The sequence below is a fragment of the Drosophila santomea genome, chromosome 3L, assembly GCF_016746245.2.
Source record: "Drosophila santomea strain STO CAGO 1482 chromosome 3L, Prin_Dsan_1.1, whole genome shotgun sequence".
Taxonomy (NCBI): domain Eukaryota; kingdom Metazoa; phylum Arthropoda; class Insecta; order Diptera; family Drosophilidae; genus Drosophila; species Drosophila santomea.
Window position 1 is genome coordinate 16,815,042 of NC_053018.2, and position 26,410 is coordinate 16,841,451.

The following is a 26,410-nucleotide window of genomic DNA, read 5'->3' on the forward strand; positions in this document are numbered from 1 at the left end:
CAGTCAAGTTGCGCGCCTCTTTCGCATCGGTGGTGGCCCGTCCGCGTCGTTTCCTCAACTGCATTATAAGCATTTTATTTCGTGTATTTTAAATTGTTCTAGCCGTACGTGTTTCCGTGTGTGCTCATGTGCCGTGTTGATAACTCCGTGAAATGCAAATGGTAATTGCAAATGGCAAACGGATAATGGAAAATGGAAAATGGAAGAAGCCGCAACGCATGCGACTGAATGTGATGCATATTTTATGAAGCTCCGTCAGGGAGAACAAAAAGTTAGACTACCGCCGTTCCGTTCCGATCCGATCCAAACTGATCCTCCCTCCTGTCTGGGCTGTCCCATAAACATGGCCACCATGGCGACCCGTCCGACCAGTTTCGTGCTGCGGTTGTCGCTCCTGACTCGGTTCTCCCTACCTTCCCTTGACCCCCATCCCCCATCCCCCACACCATCCACCATCCATCTCCTCCAGCCGTTCCATTCCTTACCTTAGCCTGTCTTGCCCTCCGCCTTGCATTTCTCATGCACACACGTTCGCCGCTTTTTGTGCTTTTCGTGCGCTCCCGTGCTCATGTTCTTCCACTTTTTCGGCAGCGTGTAGTACAGTGGATACCGGTTAACAGAAGACATTTACATTTTTATGGGTGTTCGTCATGGAAAACCCATCGGATGCGAAACGCATAAAACAAGACAATCCTTTTTAGCGCCTAATGAGGTGTTGAAATACTGACTCTTCTTAACGCCTTCGGAAAAAGCTTAGGATTAATAATGGATTCTAGGATAATAATTTTAGTTTTCAAACTTAATACCTTTACTTAGTCTTAGATTCTGCCAAAACAAGCTTATTTATACCACTACTCGTTCGGGATCACTTCGCTTTTCCACGGTTTTTCCTTGCTCACCATTCCTCTTCACCAACTGGCTTTTGTTTTAGACTTAACTGGCGGTCGTCGCAGTTGCTCTTGCCGTATATTTTAACGAAGCTTCGCCGAAACCTGGCCCACCTTGATAAGCCCCTGGAAAGTCAGTCGGTCGCGATCGCTCGACGATCGTCTGGCAAGTTCAATGCTATTATGCCAATGATATTGGCGGTGCATTTTCGACTTCCGCTATAATTAGCTAGTTCAGTCCGCACTCAACTCTTTGGCCCTTCGATACGGATTTCGAAACGCACTGTAATTGCTGTGGAAGAAACGGATAAAGTGCGATAAGGCTGCGACTGACTATGTGGTGTGATTAAGTGGCAGAGTTATCTTTGTCATCAGTAAATATTGTAATCACCGAGGTGATCTTGAGTCATGAAGACATCAGGGATGAGTGGCAGCATGAACTTGTTAATGTGATAAATACCTTCTTGAATGTGTTGGTTAGAAAATTAATTTTTTAGTTTTGGAAAGCCCCGTATCTGGTTACTTCAATGCCAACTTTGAAATATAATTTTGCAAATATGCATATTACCAGTGACAGTGAGTGCCAGCTGAATTCACTCAATGTTTGCGTATGAATGAATTCGAGTATAGTGTCAGATGGCATCACTGTACCCCTCTTCCATTGCGGCGATATCAAAGTTTTCATTTGATATAGTACATATACAAACCTTATTTAATTTCACTGATTGCCCCCATTGAAATTTTATTTGCTTATTTTAATTGTCGTTCCACTTTATTGTTTGCATGCTGAGTAAATATTTTTCGCACTTGATAACCGTAGAGAACCAATGTTCCACAACTCACTTAGTCGTTTTACACAATAATATTATATAAGAACGTAATGTAAGTGTTTACGAGATGAAAGATTTAACAAACAGTATTTAGAAGCAACTGTTGTAGGAGGATGACGGGTTTGGAAATAGCAGTTGGAGCTGCCTAACAACTAACTATATTCCAGAGCAGTTAGAACCATAAACGCGTTTATTTGCGCTCATTTATTTGCGTACATTTTAGCACTTGATAACTGCGACGAAGGTGCCTCAAAGTCACTCTTGTTTTCGTTCTAAATAGAGTGTTACCTGTTTGCGTGGCACACTGAGCATTTCTACAGGGGAAATGGCTTATGGCCGTGCAATATCCGGCGCAGAATGCATCGCTCGCTGAATATTTGCACTTGCCCATTATCGTTTGCTTCAATATTTTACTCAGCTGCAGTAATACGGCAATAGAGGAAGGTGCCCCCATCCACAGCTCGCCCACTCCCGCTATACGGACTTTCCGCCAGTTTCCCGAGGGGGAAGCCATCAACATTGTGCTTCGTGACTGAGTCATCAGGTTTTTTTCACCATCTCCCTCCGGTTTTGGCCTGAACCAGAACCCAAGTTTACTTGAGGTTAGCTGCCAGAGGCAGTTTTTCTTACCTTTCGTTCTTTCTTTCTTTATTTTCCTCTTCGCTTCTTGTTTTTTTTTTCTCTGGCAACTGCAATATGGGCAATATGGCTCGCTGTGGGCCGCACATTTTCATTTTAGCCCGCCCAACTGACCGTTATTTCGCGATCGGAGTGGGGTCTAGACTCTAGACTCTAGATTCTATACCCTAGACCTAGACTAATTAATGTCACATTTTCCAGCGCTGCTGTCATCAGCAGAACTGACCGCCGGTGTACTTGGCACCTAATCTGCGGCATACGTGCTCAAGTATTTTCTTAATATTTTCGGGGTGTTTGGCAATCGGAAAAGCTCAAACAATAAGCGCCGTAAGTGTGCTATGTGCATATGAAACACCTACATATAAAATATACAGGTGCTAGCTAGTATAGTTATGTGCCTGTTTTATAATGCATGTGGAAAAAAGAGTGTGCGGCGCACATTGTTCCAAACAATGGAGCGTTATACGATAAAAAAAAGTGTATAAAAAGGCCGAAACGGGGGTTGCATGTCACCGGCTCAGGCTCAGACTCAGATAACTCGGCTCAGGCCTGAGAAAATGAAGTCACTCTGAAATAAATGAAAATAAAGGCGAGAAGAGTTACGGCAAGTGCTAACTGAATCTGAATATAGCCAGCCACATAATACCTGCATCTCACCCCGGTGGGTGAATCTTTATTTATGGCTGTCGTGTTCTCGAATCCATGAGCCATGTGAACTGTGTGAACCCATCACAGTCGTTGTAACCGAATTAAAAGGGGCATAATGCCCTTCCCGAACTCAAGAAGAAGTTAAAAAGTAAATTTCTATTGTTTATAAGCTGATTAACAAGTAAATGCCTTGTCTTGCTGATGACACTGGTCTTCGTATGAACAGAAGAAAATTAGGGAGAGTTAAAATGAAGATTAATTCCTTTTAACTTTTAAGCTACAAAATTGCAAAAAGTTAACTTCCAGCTTGAACGTATGAATGTACAATATGTACATATGGGATGCAAGAGACTTTCTTAAGCATCTTAAGTGAAATTAGGAAGTACCTACGATCTGTCTATTACAACTGATTGAACCTCGTTAGCTAATGTCTTCATTTTAAGAACAACAATCTAATGTTCTTTTCTCCGTCCAGCTTACCTCTAAGAAAAGCCAAGAGACAACTGCGATATCGCGCCGACTTGGCTCTTAGAAACGATGAAAGAATAGACGCCCGAGCACGTCATATTCGATTGGGAGTAGAGTTGCAGATTTCGCAGCTCGATTGCCGCCACGCAACACAGGTGGAAAGTAACTCCAGAGACTCACATTCGCGGAAAGGCCCTCTTTGGACCTAGAGCACATAACTACGTAGCTGGGGACTGGCACTGGTGGACCATTTATGGTGTCAGTAAGGTACACTGCAGCCGGTAATGGCCATGGTAACGATGCCCCTGGGCCGACTCGCCACCAGAACGCCGCAAAGTGGTGCAATTTGCTCTGCTGTTTGGTTCTTAGAGTCTTACAGTCTGCTGCTAGAAAGTGGCCAAAAGGCGGCTGGGAAATAGCAAAACAAAAAGCGTAATGTGGGGCTTAGTAAAGCATGCTGCGGAAAATGGCTCTGCACTCATTTTGGTAACTGACAGGTTACTTGGCAAGCCAACTTGGCTATCGTCCCCTTTTTTTCGAGTGTCTGCTCGTCTGGTTTGGTTTGTTTTCACCATGCAAACGTGATCGTGGCAGTGGACGAACTCGTGTCTTACATTACACATAGACCAGTTTCCTCGTTTTGATGTGCCTGGTTCTAATGTGGCTCCAAAGATTATTCCATTCTCTCCCCTCCTCCTAGCCCCAAAAAAATGAATCTCAACTGCCTTGAGGTCTTTAAAAAAAGAGTTTTTACCTGGGAAGCTCAGCTGTGACGAAAGTGTCTGCATAAATCAGCAATGCACAGGAAGACCAAATTATCAAATTAGGGAATTATCTAAGGCAAATAGTGTGTTGACTTCTGTTTTAAAAATTATTTACATTATTTATGAAGTACTTTTATAAGATTTGATGTGGTATTCCGCATTTCTGAATTTCCAAGGAATGAACCCATTAGTAAAAATCGGAATTCAAATCTGGGGATTAAACAAATAGAGACTGAGTTTCTTAGAAAACAAGCTGAATGGAGAAAAATAAATCAGAAATCGGATTAAATAACATCAATATTGCTAAGGTCTTTTTTTGATGCTCCAATGATGGTTTCCTTAACTCATTAATTTCTGAGTAGAACAAAAAATCAAAACAACACAAAGCACTCGCACGTTTTTCGTATCAAAAGCTGTTTAGGCCCTCTTTTTTTTAACCCCAGCTCATAAGGAACATCGATGAGGTGCAAATGTTCTGGGGCCATGAAATATTTGCTGGGTGCATGCTAAATTAATATTAAAAGTAATTGTTGAGTTGTCTGATTTATAATTAGAAATGAGCCGGAAACCGGTAACTCTACCTTCTCCACCTCCTCTAAAAATGGCAAACATCTCCAATTGTAATTAGTTATTGGCAAAGAATCTCTGGGCTCGCCATTGAATCATCGTTAAGAAAAATTCAAACTAGGAACTCATTAACATTATGCCAGTAGCGTCGCACTACCTGGGAATTTTTTTACGATCGCTTTTATGCTGCACTGTGCCGAACAATCGAAAAGTCAAAATAAACAGAATTGAATTGCACGCAGCGAATGAAGTTGTAATACCTGAGACCTGAGCGACCTTGGCAAATGGGAATCCATCGTTCTACCTTACCTTGCCCTAACCCTCGAATTCTCACTTCCTTGCGACCTCGTCCTTTTCCGCCAGCAGGAGCAGGAACTCGGGCCAAGATACATCTACTCCTACCTGAGGGCCTGAGAATGGGAATCGGCGCATTGTACACACACTCGAGTGATTAATTTCCTGTTTATGAGCATTTCGCTTCGCCTTGTTCTTTGTTGTGCGGCTTCTTTGGCCAAGGTTCGAAGGTTTCCCTCCCTCAATGAAACGCAGTTTCGGAGGGATTCGGATATTTGTTCCTATGTGCTGGGTACACAGTGAAAAATAATGTAGTTCTTCTTGCAAGGCTGAATCAATTAACTAAAGCTGATCACAAACAGCTGTACAAAATATGGCATAATCGTAATAAGACCATTTTGCATTACATCAATTTTAAATCTATGAATTTTTAAAGACTCAACTACTTCAGTTGTGATTAAAAAGAGAGCTACTTATTGCTCTCTCTGGTTCTGAAGACTTAAGAGATACATATAATAGAAATTGATTATTTTGAACAGATCTAAGCATAAAGCGAATATGATTTCTTTGCATGCAGGATATGTTTAAGCAGAGAGCCGCTCTCTCCAGAGTTATCTTGAATTGGTTTGCGTGTTTCGCTGATATTACAGCGATTACCAGACGCCCGATCGGATGGGCTAGGAGCTGTGTATCTGGCAGATACATTTAGCCGTTACACGTGTTGTACCGCTCAGCTCCGTCGCTACCTGTCAGGTATGTATGTTATCCAAGCCTGTGGCTCTGCTCAGCCCGGCTCATCGCAGTTCCGCTCTCAGTCGATTCGCTCGGTTCAGGCAGTCAGCCAGTCAGGCAGTCCGTCAGTACCGCCGAACCTGTCGTAGTCGTCGCTTAGTTTTTCTGTTACCGCAAAACGCTTTGTATTTGTACTTCGCATTTGCAATGTTTTTCAATGTTTTTCGCTGTTTTGTCTGCTTTTTATCGCGTGTGTGAGAACGTAATTTCCATGAATTTGTGCGCTATTGAAACGGAATTGATGACGGCTCCCGTGGCTCAATGATTCCCATTTCGCCGTGTGGCAATTGCCCTTTATGGAGCATTCAAATGAGCCATTTGGATCAGAGTTACGTCTCTGATTACCAGTTCCAGTTTCGCTTGTTGCCCGAAAAAAAGCAGAAGCCGACTTGAATACAAATTATCTACTTCCTAACAAGTGATGAATGAATGTCGGCTCAACCTTAGGCTGGCCATAATAAGAAGTGGAAAGAAGTTCATTGAAATTCTGTGAAAAACGAAATATTTTTAAATTTTAGCGTGCCAAGAACTGTATTTACAGTGTGTGTGATTGCTGACCTGAACATAATCTGGTTTATTACGCGGAACTCCACGGTAACTAATCTTTGTTTGGATACAAAAATTCAGAAATGCCATATATGTATGTACATACATAATCGTTTTGGTTAAATGAAATTGTTCAAAAATATTTTCCTGTTTATATTCTTAGCTTAATAACTTATGCAACAGTTTAATCTTCTGTGGGAAACTTCCCAATATAATTTGTGGACATTTTCAGCAATGTTTTAAAGCTTATCTTCACGTGACTGGGTTTTGCAGTATGATAAAATTAAGAAAAAGCTTAGATAAGTACCGGGAACACATCAAGCTCAACTAAAAACTTAGTAAAGAGAATTTTCCACCTACTTGGCGAAGTAAAAGTTCTTTGAAAACGGGTTATCAGCTCAAGAACTCGATCGCAAACACCTGGCATGAATATTGTGTTAACACTGAAATTATTCCGGTAGCATCCCAGCATTTTCATTGCCATTTGACTATTTCTGTCTGCTCGAATCGATTGCGAAAGCAAATCTAATGTCAATGAGGGGGGCAGGTGGAGCCCATTCATTTGCTAATGATTCTGATAATTGCCATTGTGCGAAACCAAAAGCGAAACTTCGGTTGTGCAACTGGTGAGGGGGCAAAATGGTTTGGGGGTACTGACGCTTAGTAGAGTTTTGTTTTGAGTACCGATTATGATTGCCAGCGACTCGATGCTGATGCAATTAACAAGCGGCAAGGGCAGCACGACGAAGTATTTATGCAAATCATGGGCCAACTCGGTCCTGAATCAGCCATTGAATCGAGTTTGCGGTTGTCAGAGCCAGAGTCAGAGCCAAAGCCAGAGCCTCCTGGTGTATCTTTTCAATTATGCTCTTGACCCAGTGACAAACAAGTGTCGATGTGGGCAACTTCTTGGCTAATCTGCACGCGCAAAACAGGTCCAATAAAACCAGGCGGTAAAATGTAAAAAGTGTCCACCGGCTTGATCTCTGGATAAGTGTAATTACCACGAGCTAAATGCGATTTGGAGAGCCATAATGACCGAACAAGTTTTCGGATCACATCTCCATTATTTTGCCCCACTAACACGAAAAAACGCACTCGAATTGCCATCGCAGATGTGACAATTTGTTGAGAAAACAGCGCTGAAAATTCGCTTTGATTCGGAATCGGGGAATCGGAATCAGTCAACCGATCGCGGGGCGTGGCCCGGCGAGATTTTGCAGTGGTCCGTGTCCCCAGAGCGGACAGCATTAATTAGACTCGATTGGAATTGGACATTCAATAAGGGGCAATCAATGCGATACCGACACGCGCGGATGCCGAGATACAGATACATTTACTCGTACTCGTACTCGTGCTCGTGCAGATACTTTTACTTGTGTCGCCTGAGTTTCAATTCAATTTGCACATAATTTTACATAATCTTCCCCTTTTGAGAAACTGTGTCAACTCAGTTGTCAGTTGCTAGTTGCTAGCTGCTAGCTGCTAGCTGGTAGTTGGTAGTTAGCCAAGTATCTTGGCTTTGTTGTTTTTACTTTCGTTGGTGGCTGTGATCTGTGAGCCGTCAGAAGCAGAAGAAAGAGGAGAAATAGGCAGACCCATCTAAGTAGTTTTTACTTTCCTTTTACGCCAGGCCGAGCGCAGACTTTCAATTACTCGAATGCAGATTGAGATACAGATACAGATACGCCTATTAAAGATACAGATGCAGCCCATAGCCGAGCAGCATGCCAATTGCGATTATACCCATGGATTCACCAAATGAATTGTTGCCACGAGATTAGCTGTGACTTGATTTGATTTGCTCTCCCCGTTGGATGATCACCAAATTAGCCACACGGTCGGACACTAATTAGCGCAGCCGGTTTGTAAACGGAAATTACTATGTTGTTTGTGACATTTCTGCCTCAGGTTCAGGTTCAGCCTTATACTCTTATACTCGTAATATGCGTTCGATTCGCTGGCAGTTCGACTATCGCCCTGTCAAAGGTCAACCACGTGTGCTTGTTACAATTGCGTTTGGGTTTAATCATCGTGCGCCGTTTAATTGATGGTAATCCGGCGGGAATGTTATTAAAGTTAAAGGTTGCAGCACTGAGAAAAACTGAAACAAGTATTCTGAATTCATATTCACAATAGCTGAAAATGAGAGAACAGTTGATAAAGCCATATTGATATAATCTTTAAAACTTTCTTTGCAATTATTTCATAAAAATATTTTTCAAACAGTATGTACTTTGTCTGATTCTATCTGTAAGTACGCATTTAAAGTCCATTAGGAACTTATCATATTTGCTTATCACAAACCACACCACCAACCACTTTGACCTTCAATAACTGATTGATCTGCCCGTTCTTTGTTTTGTAAGCTTCCCATGAGGAAAGCTATTTGAATAATGCCAGATTCATCCATCCATTTGCTTTTCCATTAAAAATAATGGCTGCCAAAGCAGTTGAATCTCGGGTTTCCTTGGAAGTGAACCCTTGATAATTTCAGCTAAAAAACTTTATTACCAAAGGTGGAATGATCAGAGGTTCTGTGCGGTTTGTTTGGGTTCTCCGGCCATAATTACAGGCTAAATGGCGAGTTAATGTGCGCGTTTTCTTTGGTCAGTGGCAGTTGTCTTGTGTTGTCTTGCGTTGTGGTTACGCCCGGCTGAATTCTTTGGTGGCGTTGAAGTTGCTGGTGGCACCACCGCCATTTCTATATATAGGATAGTACTCACTATATATGCTGCCCTCGTCAGAACCTTTATCAAGTGTCATACTTTTCCGAGCCCCAACTCTCGTACTTGTCGCCGTTCGGTTTGAGTGCACAAAGAAAAGCAGGCACGGATATACAGATATATATGTACTTATATTTATGTGCGGCACATCTACGGGTATGGAGAGGTGCTTTCCTTGGCAACACTCGTACCTGTTAATAACTTGTAACTTGATGCATCGCCGGATCGCCGTATCGCCGGATCCCTTGACTCCGTCCCGCTGGACTGGGTTTCCGAGTCTTTGGCCAACGGTCGAGCGATCCCGCTTTTGGTTCCGCCCCGACTCCTCCCAAATTGTATCTGTGTCTGCCATCTCACTGCGCCTGTGTGAGTGGGCTTAACACTCGGCCACCGAAAGTATCTGAAGGCATTCACATCTCTCCCCGTTTCGTATCTGTATCTGTATCTGCAACTGGCAAATGCAAATCTCTGCCACTAAGGCGCCACTGTTGTTTGCCAAATGTTCAATAACAACAGACGGAGACGCCGCCGTCATCGACTTTGGTGCCTTCATTTGGCCGACGAAGACGTAAACACTTCGATACCCGGTACTCATTAAATGCCTGTTTGTGGATAAACATCGTCTGGCTGCAGTAATTTGATCTGAAAATAGGGGGGACTTTAAGGAAAAATACAAATTTTGACTGGATTCAAAGGTCTAAGATAGACTTTGCAGTTGGTTACAAAAGAAGTTTATTATATAATACATTATGATGCAACATTATCGTAGTGTAAAACAATTTTCTTTTTAATATTTGAAACTTTCAGAAAATTAAAGCTTGTAATAATTAATTTGATAGTTTCGTATCTATTTTATTTAACTTAAATGGGGTATTTGGCAAAATATTTTATTGACCCATTTCGATATATTACACCATATATCCACAGTCGATCACCTGTTTTACTTTTATGACTTGGCGGCCTGGAACAGCAGTAAATGAGCGAAAATTTGTGTAAATACTCGGCTAAGATCGAGATACGACCTCTTTTGGATTGTTTTGCTGGTCACCGAACTCGATCGCATGTTAAAAGTGGATTTTGTTTTCTTCTCTCCATGTTTTTATTTTACCGAACCTTTTTTGCCCATTTATGCAAGCATGCATAATTATTTGTAAATATGCATTTCAGGTGATTGTGATAAGGCTGCTGCTGTTGCCAAGATAAATGTGTGCCATTGTGCCGATAAGAGCGGAGAAGAGCCATCATTAATATAGTGACACAATCTCAATAATCAAAGTGTGGTGTTCGAGTTGAGTCATCATGCCTTTGAATTGTATTGTATCCAGCGGTGCAAATATATAAACACACCAATCGTCGAACATATTTGAGCACTTGGCTTAATTAATGATTATTAGCCGCATATATTGGCGCAGTTTGTCTTGCCAAGGCTCGAAGACGGTAGCTGGCATAATTATCAACGCTTTTCCCTCTTTTCTTTATCTTTCTTTTGAAAATACATTGCCAAATTTAGTGGCTTCCAAATACGGATATCAGTTTATTGACTTTACGAGCTAGGTTCAGGCATAGGATGGATTTTTTAGGTACTCAATTCTTTTTCTCTCTTGTATATACGAGAATACATATTATTTAAGCTTTTGTGTGCATCTGCATATTATAAATAACAGGTTAATTTTTTGACTTTGCAGAGAATGGGTTAAACAATGTCAATGGATCGGCAGAAATATTTTTAGCACGAGAAACTCATTTTCAGGTCAATAAAATAATAAGTTGGGAAACAGAGAGCAAGCAACTGATATCGCAGTGTGTCTTTCGATTCTTTTATTTTGTATTCATACATTTTTTATTTTGCCATGTTCATATTGAAACAGTTGTTTTTACGACTTTGTTTCAACGCTCATTGTTGCCAACTTTCAGCCGAGATGTTTTCACTGTCGATGTCTGATAAAAATAACCAGTCAAGTGAAATTTCGGCAGCGAAAAAGTCATCTGTCTAGAGCAGAAATTAAATGATTTGCTCTGATTTGTGCTGAATTTTATTACAAAAGGTGATCGAAGAATCTCCGAAAACAATGTCATAATCCATGTCAAAATATGGTCATCACTTTGAAGTAGAATGGCTGGAGGGCTTTCACTTTCGCATAGCTGCGAATTGTGGCGACATTTCACTTTCCGTTCAACGGACACACATTGTTCTCTTTCGCAGTTCAATTCGCATGTAAATCGCTGTCCAAACAGGCCCGAAAACAAAAACCCCATCCCATCTCCCATATGAATCATTTCGTTAGAAACCCAAAGCGGATATAATCGTATTTTTAATAAGATTTTCGGGCTGCGTGTGAATTCCGCTCGGGGATTTGGCCTTTGAAGTCATTCTGATATTTCCACGAATTTTACCCACCGAAACAAAGAAAATGCTGACAGTTTTGCCTGATTTAGCTTTTTAAAAATTAAACGTTCTCATTGTAAATGACAGTTTATTGATCAAATAGAAATAAAGGGTACTATTCTTGAATCATTTAATTATATCAACCATTTTAGAATATTAATAAATGTCATTATTATTAAATATATAGTAAAATATCGGAAGATTACATATAATATATCTGACAACTTGTTTATGTAAATTAGATACTTGATTAGTAGTTGAATTCATTTCTTTTAGAATTACCATAATTCTTCTGCCAACATTTTTTTGTTATATTCTACATAATTCCAAGGAAATTTGATACTTTGAGATTATGTGCCACTCCTCGAAATGTTTTCGATCCCCAATTTGTTTACCCCTATCGATTTCTTAAAAATGATAAATTCAGCTGACAATCCTCTTCTTTTATCTTTATCTGGCAGATCTGATCGATGAGCAGCAGCTATAAGCCGCGCAGCAGCGACGAGGCCCTCGCCGAACAGTTCAGTTTAGCCCGTGCCGGAAGTGGCACCAAGCCCCCGGCCACGCCCACCTACCGCCAGATATCCGGCGCCATGGCAACTCTGCCGCGCCATGATAACAACCACAACCGCAATCACAATGACAACTCCAGCCGTTTGCGCAGCGATTCCATAGCGACGTCGAGAACATGCGTCTATATCGGCGGAGCGCCAACAGGTGGCGGAACCGGAAATGAACAGATATCCGTGACCTTGGATCGCCGACAGCCGCAGCGAATGTCCTGGCTGAATATGCGACGGGCCAAGGCCAACGAGACGGACCTGCCCACCGTCACGCCCTCCCCACAAACCACTCGCAGCTGCATCTCCACGGTGTCCAGTGTGGTGGACAGTGGTGGCGGTCGCACCACCGCCACTTCCGGTCGCATCAGCTCCAGCGGCATCGTCACCCTGAGCGGCAGCAACAACACTCTGAGTGAGATCCAGGGTGGCTACCATGACATGGACCACGATGCGGTGTCCAAGAACTTCTCCGTGTCGGCCTCCGCCCACAACATCACCACGGCCAGCAATGCCAAGCTCCTGCCCGCCGTCGAGGATGAGTCCAACAAACAGGTGAGTGGTGAAAAGGGGCGTGGTTTTATGGAGAAAAAATGGGAAGTCATCGAGATTTATTAGAAAAGTAATTGATTGATTTTGTAAGTGCCTAACGGCTCAACGGTTGAGTAGATAAATTATCGTAAATTAAAAATTTAAGTAAAATCAGCCAATGACAGTTTTTATTACTTTTAATAGTCTTCACTTTTTTTTAGTATCAAACATTAATATATTTCTTATATATGTACCACAGTGGCTTTTTGCAAAATTAAGAATTCCAAATGATATTTTTTCACATGAAAAAGCTGTTAAAGAAACTTAATTGGATATCAACCTCATGTCTTTAATTCCGTGCCCAAATATAGGAGTATGTATGTATATTAATTAGCGTTTTTGAGATAAATTTTAGCATTCCGATAGGTTTAACTTTTAAAAAGTAGTTCATCTTCGAAGCCGGAGCTCGTGTATGCAATTTATTTTGGCTTCCAGTCAAGTGGTGGTCTTACCTGTTTTGGCAATTTAGAAGTTATCACAAAAGATCTCTCAAGTTGAACCTCTTTTGTTTAATATTACGGAGTAGCCAGAAGCGATTGGAATCATCTTCTCCTTCACATGTTTTGAGAATTAATAAGAATGAATCTGAATAAGAATTATGTCGGGGTAATTCACAGCTAACTGCTGGTTATCATCAGGTGAGGCGAGTCTTTTGAATGAAGCTTCGGTGATTCCGTTTATCGATTACTCACGAGTTGCTGTTAATTTTATTTCTCTGCTTAATAATGCTGAAAGTATTCGGAATGAATTTGTGTACGTGTCTCAGGTCCCAAGATCATATTTATATTGTTTTTTGCTGAGCTCCGATCAATCGATTTGTCTAAGCCAGTGCAATCGGTCTTTAACAACATTTAAGAAATGTTTAATTACTTCCGCCATAAAATAAAGAGATCTTAACAAAAATGAGTTTCCAATTGTAGATAACAATTTTCATAAATGTTCTTATCACGGGTATCGAGATAACTATATAATGAGTTTGCTTACAATTATATTTGTGTAATGGAATGTGTCTGTAGACTTTTCCTACTGTTATACCTTCTAACGTTTAAGCGCGTTAATTTTTGCGCGATTTGTTTGCTCTCCTCCTTTGTTTGCTAATGTTGGATTTGAGGTGTTTGAATAGTTTTCAAGATGAAGATTACCCAAGATAACACAAACTCGGTTGCAGCAGAGGGCGTGGCAATGGCAACCTTCAAACACCTGAAGCTCTTTTGTTGATCGAACCAGGCGGGGAATGCAGGTCTTCCACACAGCCCATCCTTGGGTCTTGGTCTAATAGTCATTGTTTATAGGGTTGTCCGGCGCGGCGGCATCATAAACACGATCATAAAACTAGTTTCGGCATCTGTGAGCTCGCATTTGTCTCCTATTTGGGTTAGTAAGGCAGCGGGCACCGGACTGGATCGGTTCGGATCGGAGTGGAGTGGACCGGATAGGGCCCAGCTGGTCGCTTGGCCATTGTCTTTCCCATCCACACAGCTCTCCCATTGTTTCCCGCAATTTTCACCCATTCAGGCCAGGTTCGCTCGCCGTTTGCAAGTGGAAGTGCAAGTGCAAGTGCCAAGTGCAATATGAATTGCGTCGAACAGCTGCTAATTGGCCTTAATTAGCTTCACACACTAACTAACATATCGACCTAAGTGCGTGCAGCTAATTTGATAACACGAATTAATACAACAATTATGAAAGCAACAACTTATGTGGAATTAGTCATTGAGACGTTTTCAATGTTTATCTTACTGAATTCAAACAGACTAGCAGCAATTAAATATGTAACTGTTTCCTGTTAAAATTGGTAAATGTAACAACCTTTTTTTTTAATTTATTTACCTATTTTCTGATTTCTCATTATGCATTCGAACCTATTGTATTTTACTAAATATGTTTTATTACTATCTTTATTAAATACCTCTAATATTATTTTATTGCTATTTAAAAAATATAATATTTAATTAATTCACATGGCCGTCTCTACTCTACTCATTTCTACATTTGACATGTCAAGTAAATCATTTGTACCCCTAGACTATGCTATGGTTTTTTACTAAAAGTCAACGGTAACCTAAGCACGTAAAGTGTTGCATAGTCGAAGGCAATGAGTTTGTTTCCTAAGTCTTTTGTTTTGTTTTGATTCAAAGATTATGCTTAATTCAAATGCTACCAATATTATTAGATTTGTGTAAAATTCATGATTATAGTAAAATTCCAACACATTTTATACGTTATTTTCTGCACATTAAGATTAAGTATTGACTTTAATGAAGTATTTTTTGTATTGATTTTCTACGTATCAAAGTGATTACCATTATATAAAACTAATTTATTCGTTTCCTTGTTGATTAGGCATAAACATTTCATTGCCGCCGAAAAGAAGAAATAATTACTTATTAAATAGCTTGATGTTGGAATAGTTAAATTATTTGCTTCCGAAATCCTGCATTCAAATGAACAAGTTATTGACCAATTTCATGGTCTCGCAGTTAAAAATGTATCTGCCAATGGGCTCGGCTAATTCCATGTCTGCTGGCAGTTCGCATATTTCGTTGCTTATTTTTACTTTTAACTTGGGACTTTTTGAATGTGCAATTTGCTTACCACAATCGATTGCCCCTCGTCCCTGGCCACTTCACTTCCATTACTTTTGCGGCTCATGCGAGTGGCCAAAACCCAAGACCCAAAAGCGAAAACCTCTGCCCATATGCATGTTTCTCGGGCTGTTCAGTTACTTCATCTCTTATGTTATTTCGTTTCCAATTCGCTGATTAACAAGTTCAACAAAACACAGTGGCAGCCAGTACAATCTCGCAGATACTTTCGGTGCAAATTCGGCGGTGGCAAGACTCACGTTTTGGCCATAAAAAGAAATGAAAATAAGAAATGACGTCAGTTGCAAACTGGTTCGATGCAACACACTAATTGCGTGGGGCTATTAGAATTGCATCGATATATCGGGAAAAGTGTATGTAGTGAAAGTGGACATCGGTGGATTATCAGACAGAATTCCCCTGAGCTTTACGATATACAATCCCAATCCACGGTACACTGCTCTACCGGGTTTGGGTGTAACCGAGACCATTTGACGAGTTAACGATATCACAGACAGCTGCATGGCTTCATGACTTCTCCTTTCACTGGCCACTGATTAGAGCCCCCGAGACGCAATCCAAGTCGTAAAACAATAGCCCAGATGCGAGTACCATAACTACCACTCCTCGGGTACACTTGTCCATGCTCCAGTGCCCAGATCCGTTCAGTCAAAGAGATTGTCGAGGCATCGCTTATTCAACATCAAATACAGCTCACAATAGCCTTATTTCGGACACCTTTTGTGACCAGCCCCATTGTGGGGACATTTTCACACTCCAGTTTCAGGTGATACCACACTGAAGGTAATTATTGTGCAGCCTACAAGACCTTTCCATTCTGACACAATCACGGAATCAATTCTCGATAGAAGAAACCCAGAGAAACTTTGGCGGGTATTTATGGGTTAAGTTTCTCAATTAATTGGCCCCAGCCCACGCTTTTACTTCTGACTCTTAGCTTATGGCTTTTCATATTTCGTGTATTTATAATACCTCTTTAGAGCTCATTCGGTATGCCAGGCACAGGCCGGCCGTCAAAAAGCCAAAAAAAGCGCAATTATTTATGCTAAAAGTGTTTAAGTTCTTGATGTGATCATCGTTGAGAAAGTCAAAGCCTATTGGTTTGATTTTATTAGCATTTTAACGGACTTCCGCTTGATATGGCAGAACTTTGATGCCAAATATAAATTCTAGCTGGTAATAATATTTATTTTTTCCATTTGCGCCCATTCAATCCACCTATTTCGCTCGGCGCTACAGCGATAATTTTTCTCATTCCCCTTTTTTTTTTTTTATCACACAGTGAGTGCTGTTAATTACGCGACCAGTGCCAGTTTCGCTCGCATGCTTACATAATAATTAGAAATTGCCACGCTCATTTTTCTTCTGCGCCAAAGAACGTGTTAAAATAAAATTTAATATTAGTATGAGAAGCGGCTCAAAGAGCCAAGACTAATAGACGGTTTCTGCTCTTTGCGGTGTCCACTTCCTGCTGTGCAGAAGACAAGTTAATTATGCAGATGGATTTCGATACATGGGAACGCGGCCTAAGGGCATCATTAAGCAATAGCAATAGAATTTCATTCAGCCAGCATCTTTGTGTTCCCTGATCTTTTTTTCAATTAACTAGCGTGGGCCGTCTTAGAATGCTGAAGAGCTTTAATAAGCCTGTGACGATTAAGTTGGGTGCACTTAGAACAAATATTAGCATTAAGCTAAAAAAATAAGAATCGTTTTAAGGTGAAAAACCACAACCTATCTTAACATGAATCAGGAATAAATGTTTTTATACCACATAAAGTTTGAAGTGATCGTTATGTGATTTAATGAATAATAATACTGTGTGCTAAAGCTCCGTATTTCATTGCACGAGTAAAGTTTTTTTCTAGTGCTGAAAGAAGCATGCATAAATTTCCGAAGAAACCCAGTGAGCCGTGCGGTTGGCTCGGAGTATTCAACAGATGCGCGGAGGCGTGCGCTGACTTTGCGCAGCCACTGTGCATAGAAAGCCACGCTTTGGTGCCGTCGCTGCTTTGGAGCCGCTGCTGGTGCTGCTTGTGGTGCTGGTGGTGCTGTTGTATTTCGCTGCCGCCGGCACTACGTCAGTCGTCAGTTCTGCATTAATGAGAGAGCAGTTAGGTACGCTCGCTCGCACGCTCGGTGTGGTCCAAAAGCAACATCTGAGTTTCAGAGTTTCTGAGTTTCTGAGTTTCCGAGTTTCATCCAGATGAAAACTTAGCCGGAGGAAAATCGGGCAGAGAGCGATCCCAAATAAAAGTTTACCTATTGGGGGAAAACTTGTTTGGCCATCTCTCGGTCGCCTCTTTCTCCTCTTTCTCCTCGGGCACTCGAATTCGATTTCCCCCCAATCAAAATCGTCGTCTGCGCAGTCGCAACTCGACGCTGCAGCGGTGATGAGTGCACACACTCACCCAAAAGGCTTCGAAAAGCGAAAAAACATATAGTAAAAGGAAAAATAAAAGCAGCTAAGAGAAAATAGGAAACGCAGTGCAATCGGGGAATATGCAAAAGTGTAAAGTGAATGCGTTCTGTGCGATGAAATGCAACCAAGTTCCAGGCAATCCGCGACCACAAGTCACTATATCGTCTATAGAATAGGAGCTCGCGTACTGTAATTACATGACAACTGTCATTGATATGCGTTGGCGATTTGTGTAAAATGCGAAAAAATACAGAATACAAATATAAATACCTTATGTGCTATAAAAAACAAAACGAGACGGCGAGACATTCAATAAGCGGTTCAGGGCCAGGCTCTGAAGGTGTTGCCAATTTATTTTAAAAGTCTGCGCTTTTTGTTGGCTCGCTGTCGTCGTCACGTGATAACTTGTTCCACTTGCATAAAAAATATTGTTATTTTCTTGACACAAATGCCCCAAGTCGAGGCTTTAATTAGCATGATGTTTAAAAAATAAATACGAAATGCTCAAAATACACCCCAGTGCCCGCGCTAATTGTAATTTATTTATTTTCGAGTGCAGTGCAATTAAAATTTCAGCTCAGAGGGAAACATAGCTCGCAGAACCTCGCACTAAAATCCAAAGCATAACAATACAAAACCTGATTTGTATGCACCAACAAACAAATGCAAGAAAATGACAAGTTCTTTGACACCTACAAGCAATACAAAGTCTGTCCCAAGATGGAGATACCAACGACAAAGTATTTAGCCGACTATCTGTACGTTGTGCACGAGGACGTACCCTTCCGATACTATCGAAAAGTGAGTGCTGGGGGCCATCATGCATGATAAGCCATACGATATATGATATGATACGATGATGTTATGATGATATGGTATGCCTATAAAACGCTCGTCATCTGCACGCTCATAAACTCCAAACGCCGCTTGGCTGGTCGATTTTTTTGTTTACATTTTCACCGTGCGGTTTTCGCTTTATTACCTGCCTTCACCTGGGCGTCACGTTGTTACCGCTCCTCTACCTTTAGATGCTGAGTTTGCCCTGTTGGCAGCTCGTTTGCCTAACTGAACGTTTGCCTAACTGAACGAATTTCACTTAGAAGCGCTACGCCAGCTGACTTTTGGCGATACCCTGTATCAAAGCTAGGGCCTAGAAGTTGGATGAGCCCTGCGAAGCTTCTCAATTTTGCAACAAGCAAGATACTGATAAATGAGCATGTTCAAGCATATAACATAAACTCGCAATCTTTTAGTCGTTTAGCTCTACATTAATAAATTTTGCGTTGATTGCTTATTAATTAGTCATTCAGTTTCTTGATTAAATTAAACTAAAAGCGTTTAGCAATACGAATGTTTAATAAGTTGTTTACTTAAGCTAAATAATGAATTCAGACTTATTATCAGTTTTTAATGGTTTATAAAATAATATTTCAAAACATATTAATGAGATTGTTCAGCTTCGAATAACTGCAGAATCCAAGGTATTCTTCAGTTGCTACGCTATTTTCCCACCTTGTTTTTATTTCGCTTGGAAAGTAAGCAAAGTGAGGACCGTTGTTAGTTGCTGGCTGATGTTTTTGCGCGCGCACATCTAATGGGCTTATGCTGTACATTTCGCAGATGACTTATTAGAGCCATGAGCGAATTTTGGTACTTTGGCCGCCGCTTAATAAGATCCCCAGATCCCCCGTGACACCCTGCTGCTGCGGGCACTGGCACTTTCTTTTGCCGCTCACTGTGCGAACACAAAGAACTAAGCCAGTTTGCTTGGCTGTGGGATGGGTGGGGGAATTCGAGGAATATGAGTCGTAAGACAAATAAACAGAAAGCAAAATTGTGTAATTAATGAAAATAAAGCGTAGCACGGCGAAATTACACAAGTCGAAAGCGGAAGTACCGGAAATGACGGCGACGCTCTGTGGGAGTATCTTTTTGTTTTTGCTTAACGTCGGCGGATGCGGCAACTGTGACTGCTGCTATTTGTCTGGGCTACCTGCAAAAACGAACCCAAATGGGTTTGCATACGAGTATGACAGCCATTTGTAAATTTGGGCTTTCTCATCAGCTGCGCAAATTTTGCGGACAGCAAACTACTCGCTTCATTACAAACTTTTACTTTCTTCGAAGGGAGTTGAGTCCATTCACGCTAATTAACGAGGTCTTTGAACCTTAGAACAGCTTTTCACATTAAGTGGTCACATTCACATGTTACTTTTTTATTAATTCGATTTTCAGATGTGCTCTATTTCATTTAATTTAGAATTTAGGTAGCCCCAATAGGTATATTTTGTATAAGGTAACAGAGCATGTCGCAGTACATTAAATTCCGATTTATATTCAACTATAACTTAGTGGGTGATGTCCCATTTTTGGTGGGCCTAGTTAATGGGTCCACTTTAGGGCGGGTTAATGCCTATTCCATGCTATCCAATGCTGTCTAAACTAATTTCCACACCTGTCCCATTTCTTTTCATTGCAGACGAAATGCTCTGTGTTCCGCGGGCTCGTGCTCTGTTTGTGCCTGAACCTGAGCTACGCGAACGTGGTCCGCTTCCCACGCGAGTTGGACCGCTACGGGTCGGCGTACCTGGTTCCGTATGTGGTCTTGCTGTTTCTAGTCGGCCTGCCCATGGTTCTGCTGGAGATCTCAGTGGGCCAGTTTCTGGGCCAGGGGGCGGCGCACACCTGGCGCGCCTCGCCCATTTTCAAAGGTGAGTTTCGACGGAGTGGCGGGGGTAGCATACTTTTCGGCAGGCAACAGGTGCACAGAAACGGAAGCATCCCCCATTTTGGGGGCACAAAATGGGGCCAAAGCTAAAGCTGCAGCTGCAGCTTTTTGCATCCCCAATTGCAGGACGAAGCTTGCTGGGGAAAGCTCTGCAGTTGCACTGCGTCCTTCCGCTTATAATTCCCAAGCTGGAATTCGGCAAGGTATAGCTTAAATATCCTCGTTGCAAGGACTTCCAGCGGGCGGTCGTGCATTCCGCAGCAACGACGGTTGGACACATCCCGTCTCATCCCCACTCTCTCGAATTGTGTCCGTTGGTAGCCGAAGTTACGATTGCAAAACTTTCGTCATCTCTCTCTCACTCTCTGAAGCAAAAACCAAGGCCGGAGCAGGCGCACAAAGTGCCACTCCCCCTGAAAAGAAGGGTGTGGTGCAGGTGCAATTGCAAGGGCACAGGAGCACAGGAGCAGCTAAATAAACAAGAAAGCAAAATCAACAACCGCAAAAGTCTAAGACATGTATCACGAATTGAAAATGATAATGACAAAATGAGAAAAACAAATATCAGACCAAAGTTATATCAATGCAAACAAAAAAATCTAAAAAATACACATAAAATACACTAAAAAAAGAGAAGACTTACTTAAATGTGACCTAGTAGATAAAATCATCATCGTGTCATCAGGACAACCGCAAAAAATCTCTGAAAATCGTACAAAAAAATATTAAAACCTCAAAATGCATTGGTGTGTGTGTCCCGTTCGTGTAATCGCTGGCGCGCCACGCCCCCGCGGCCACCGCCCGCCTACTGTTGCCCACTCGCCACGCCCCCCAGTTGCCGCCCCATCAGCAGCGGGGGCAGACGGACAACGCGTGGGGGGCCACAAGGACATCTGGTGGTGACATAAAACGCCCAATCTGATCGCCGCCCGCCACGCCCCCTTCTGCCAGGGAGCTAAGTGCTTGGGCGAGACAGGAAGCGGTCCCGAAACGGACCGGAAGCGGAAATGGAAACGGGCGAACAAAATGGTGGTGCGGTATCGCGGCCAAGGCGGCGGCGCGTCCACAAAAAATAACCATAGAGACGTTTAAGGCAAATTCTAAATGAACAAAAGTATAAACCAAAAACAATTGTAACGAGAAACAAACGAATTCAAAAATGAGCAATATGAGCAACAACTAATAATGGCAAAAAGCAAAAACGACAACTGCAAATTACGACACAACACCTTCGAAAAGACCTCAGTAATAATAAAAACACCAACAAAACACGTGAATGCTTGGTGGCTGCAAAGGAATGCCTTCGTTGTATCGCCCTTTTTTGAACATATAGAACTTTATCTTTTATTGTATAGGAATATTTTAGAGTGCAGATGCTTTTATATAATATGAACACGACGAGCGAAGCAACAGTGCGTATGAGCAATAAACTATAGTCTATTGTTAAAAGCATATCAAGATCTCCATAAATGACTACTCACTTAAAAATATTTTATGGATGGTTAGGCATTTCCATCGCATAATGATTTATAGTAACACATCTTTTTACAGTAACCGTTTCATTACAATTTATTTCTAAATGTTTTACAGTAAGCATTAAAATAAAAAGCAAATGCAATGAACTCTTTTGAAAAATAGTTAGTAAAGAACTAATATTAAGTTTGCTTTTGTGCTCAACTAAAGAGTTCTCATAAAAGCCTATTCTTGATGAACACTTAAATATTTAAATGGCTTATAAAACTCACAAATGGCCAAAGGCAATACTTAACATTGTTCAAGCCACTGACGTTGGCTTAAAGTACCCATTTCAATGTGAAATCAGCGAACTCATCGAGTGGAGCGTTTTATGAGTCAGTTGTTCGCAGGCTATAATTGCGATAAATGAGGCAAAATATTCATGACACGTGCCGATTGCGTATATGAATGAACGAGGAACAGAATCCATAGGTCAGATGAGATGCGAGCTCTTGCGGCTTCACCTTTTGCTTGATCGATACAGCAATATAACCATAAAAAACAGTGCTAACGGAATTGGCAAACGTAATCCAATGCGGCCTATTTGAATGAGAGGAAGTGTATGGAAAACAAGAAAAAACAGTTGCGGTCTGTACAGCAGACAATGCTAATTAAAATATTTTATTCATTTTCATGGAGCTAACGAACCAAACCCTAAAACCTTTGAAAGTCAAATCATTATTATATTTTTTTCGGACACTTTTCAATGTCGTCGTATGGTAGTCCCCCAATCGATTTACAATACATATATTAATTCACAGCTTTGGGTGTGTTTTTAAGGTCAAATTGATCTGGTTTGGCAAATGGGTTTTAATTTACTGCAGAATACGTTATAAATTTTAATGTAAAGATATTAAAAAATCTCGTTCTCATTTATAACTAGTTTTCACTTGAGCTCTTTTCAAACGTACGATTTCGTCTTTTGAATTTCGCCATTTAAATCACAAATGTAATTTCATTAACTGGGCTCCTCCTCTTCCGCTCTTTTGTAGTTCGTGGGCAAGGTTATTTAATGGGATCGTATATTAGATGGAGTTTACATCCGATTCTATAAATAAAATTTGGACCAGCCCGTTAAGTTTGTTAAATAAATTATGCTGTAGAACTTGATTTTGAAATACATATAATCAGTATTTTCATTTTAAATTTTCAATATAAACTAAATAATATTGATATTTCCAGGAGCCTGCATGATCAGCCGCTTTGCCTCCTGGCTTTCGGCCATCTGGGTGTCCTTGCAGGCCGTGCTGGCACTGGCCTACATCGGGATGTTCGCCTCCAATGACCTGCCATTCCGCGAGTGCGCGGGACCCGTCAAGCTGCGATTGGTAAGTGAAAGGACTCTGCCAGGAGAATGTATTTTAAAATGCTATATCCTACAGAGCGGATACCTCCTGACGGGAACCAGTGGACAGGAGTGCTTGCAGCTGACCTTTCTCACACCATTTTGGCGCAATCCTCTCTACTTTGGCCTCCTGGCAGCGGGACTAATAGGGCTCTGGATAGTTGTCATGTTGTGGTAAGATTAAACGCCAAAAACACATTTCTTGTAACAGATTAATAAGCAAATTTTTTATCCAACAGCACGCACAATGCCAAAATCCTGCGGCGCAGTTTGTTCGTGTTCGGACTAGTTGGTCTAGTCCTGCTTTGCACACTCACTGGTTGGGAAGTGCGGAACTCCTTCAGTCGTCACTACTTCCCGGAGCTGTGGAGTTTCGACTGTGGCTTGCTGGCCGAGAGCAACATATGGTTCAATGCCCTGATGCAGGTCCTCTTCTCGGTAAACTGTGGCTTTGGAGCTCTGCCCATGGTCACGGGCAAGTTCCTGTACAAAGGCGACGCTGTGAGAACCTCGGTGGTTTATCTCTGCTTCAATCTGCTTATCAACGCCATTGCCGTGACCCTGTTCATGGTCCAGTTTGATTTGTCGTCAAATGGCTTTCAGAACATGGATGAACTGAAGCCCCTAACCGCCATCTACGACCGCGTATTAAACGGATCCCGGGAGGGCGACAGCCACCTGCTCCAGCATCTGGTCCCATCCCTAATCTACGCCCTGATAATCCTCTCGGCCATGGTCTCCATCACGGTGGCGGTATATACCTCCACGCGTCTTGTGCCACGACGCCCCAACTATGTAATCTGCTTGATTGGATTGGTGGTGGCCGTTATTTCCTTCGCGGCGCCCAACTTCCTCATCGCCCGCGTGCTGGACTCGCGATTGGTGGGCACCATGGTGGTGACTGCCTTGGTGTTCGAGCTTATTGCCATAACTTGGATTTACGGAGCCAAGAACATCTACACCGACCTCGAGTTCTCCATAGGTCGTCCCATTTTCCGGGTGTGGATGTGGCTGTGGGTCATTTGTCCGGCTATACTGACTGGTATTCTGGTGTGGTGGTGCGCGGACGACGATCGGTACGACGTGTTGGCGGAGTATCTCCCACGTTGGGCGCCAATTCTTTTTGTGCTGGCCGTCATCGTGATCATCGCCTGTGTGCAGATCTTCCGGCAGGTGGAGTACAACTTCTTCGGCATGATCTGCGAGGCCTCGAAGCCAGCAAAGGAGTGGGGTCCGGCTGACCCTTTGGCCCGTCATTCCTGGAAGCAGTGGCGCTCCGTATGCCAGGACACAGGACGCAGGGACTTTACCCTGAGAAGAAGGGGAACCCGGGACTATACGCATTCGATCAAGAAGGGCCAGTACTCGAGTGCGACGAAATATGGAGTACAGAATGGAGGTCAAACCCAGACGCCTATGCATCAGCAGCACTGGAAGTCATCCACGCCCGGGAATAGTTCTCCCAACTACAGCGGATCCATGTTTGGGGACTCAGCCATTGAAGAGGACATAAGTGTGGATAAGTTCCCAGGAATCACGCAGCAGCAATATGTTCCCTTCCAGGCCAGTGATGCGAAGCAGTCGAGGTATTCTCAAAGGATGCGTCAGACCGCTCAGCCGCAGACCCAAACGCAGATGCGACCGCCCAGGGAATCCGTGGAGAAACATCGTGAGGTGGTCTACATCCGCCGCCTCTCCGATGGTGGAACCGGTACAGGACATGCGACGCGCATAGAGATAATGCCCTCAAACGAATCCATTACCTATGGCAATGGCAAGAGCAACAATAACTACTCCTCGGCCATGTCCCGCAATCCGCTGGGCCGCTCCACGGGATGCCTGGCCGCTCCTGCCCAGCCGCCGCCGCCCAGCGTGCATGTCAAGCGGTCGGCCAGCTCGGTGGTGAATGTGAACTCCCACAAGCTGCCACCTCCAGCGACGTCCGGTGGAGCGGCGGACCACATTTGCTGGCGGAAATTCAACGTCAATCCGGAGGAGTATTCCACGGAGCTGTGAAATCAGGGGAGGACCAGGAGTGGGAACCGAAGCATTCACATTTCAAAAGACTTGTTGCATCCAAAACAAACGTATCTGTATCTGTAATCCGTGTTGCACCTACGGCACACCTAACCTTAAGCTACGAATAACGAACCGTATCCATATGGAAAGTGTATCTTCTAGTTGCGAGCTGTATATAAAGAGAGAGAGAGAGAGAGAGAGATAGAGAAAAAGCGAGAGCATCCCTAGATATAGTTATACGATCTAGTTCCTTAGCTTAAGTCGAGAAAATTCCGTTGTCATTGTTCTTCATCTGGAAATCAGGAGCAGGAAATGTGGAAAGAATGAGTATACATTAATCCTAAGCACGGAATCGAGTGCCTAAAAACCATGAATTAACTGAATTAACCCTAAGCCTTTTCAGTTCTTAGTTAGTCCGTAGGCTTATGACCCCATAACCTAAGCATCCATTGTAAAGTTACATTAAACACAACGATTCCGAAAACGATCTTATGTAATAAATAGAAGGATTAGTAAATTATGATCGCCCGTGTTTTCTGTTTCCCCGCAATTTTATGCACATTAAATACCAAAGTTCGGGCATTTGTCAAGTCGGGTGCTAAATTTGTTTGCTAATCACAAAACTTTTACTTAAACATCTCATCCATGGTTTTAAGTTGGGGAACCAGAATTTCAATTAGCATACATGTTCGAACATGATCGCTGGATCGTGTCGATAGCTTCTGCCGCCGTTAACTACCAAAATCCTGCTTAGAATATATGTTCAAATATTTCGAGCTATAAATTTTCGCTACAAATTTGCACAAAATGCATCCCAAGATGCTATTTAAAATTGCTAAAAGAATACTTTTGTGTTTAGCCGCAGAGCAAGTTATCTGACGCAAGCGCCAACGAAATCGAAAGCTTGTGAAGCCAGTAAATTAATAATCGATTGCGAACCGTTATTCTGAACGAAACTGCGTAGGATTCTTCTGGTTTAACAATGGATTTATACTGCAGCTTCAGGTTTACTATAAATATAAAACATGAAGGAATTGTATGCTATTTAAAACAATATTAAGAAGCCATTTCTATACG

At 42.2% G+C, this 26,410-nt stretch overlaps 1 protein-coding gene across 2 annotated transcripts; it reads left to right on the plus strand.

Moving 5' to 3' along the window:
- Window positions 1–25,856, plus strand: LOC120450255 (sodium-dependent nutrient amino acid transporter 1). 2 transcript variants are annotated; one of them, XM_039633145.2, is made up of 6 exons: window positions 1–161; window positions 12,009–12,662; window positions 20,206–20,437; window positions 23,152–23,297; window positions 23,352–23,488; window positions 23,554–25,856. In XM_039633145.2, the coding sequence occupies exons 2-6, from the start codon at window positions 12,018–12,020 to the stop codon at window positions 25,328–25,330; spliced, it is 2,937 nt and encodes a 978-aa protein (XP_039489079.2). In that variant the 5' UTR covers window positions 1–161; window positions 12,009–12,017; the 3' UTR covers window positions 25,331–25,856. The 2 variants fall into 2 exon arrangements, with proteins under 2 accessions (XP_039489079.2, XP_043862161.1); XM_044006226.1 differs by lacking the exons at window positions 1–161; window positions 12,009–12,662 and adding an exon at window positions 18,375–18,527.
- The last annotated feature ends 554 nt before the right edge of the window (window positions 25,857–26,410 follow it).

Excerpts from the sequence above, each read along its gene's own strand:
- LOC120450255 (XM_039633145.2), top strand. The coding sequence starts at position 12,018 with ATGAGCAGCAGCTATAAGCCGCGCAGCAGCGACGAGGCCCTCGCCGAA. Across the intron at positions 20,438-23,151 it reads CGCCTCGCCCATTTTCAAAG|GAGCCTGCATGATCAGCCGC; the intron begins GTGAGTTTCGAC and ends TGATATTTCCAG. Across the intron at positions 23,489-23,553 it reads TGGATAGTTGTCATGTTGTG|CACGCACAATGCCAAAATCC; the intron begins GTAAGATTAAAC and ends TTTATCCAACAG.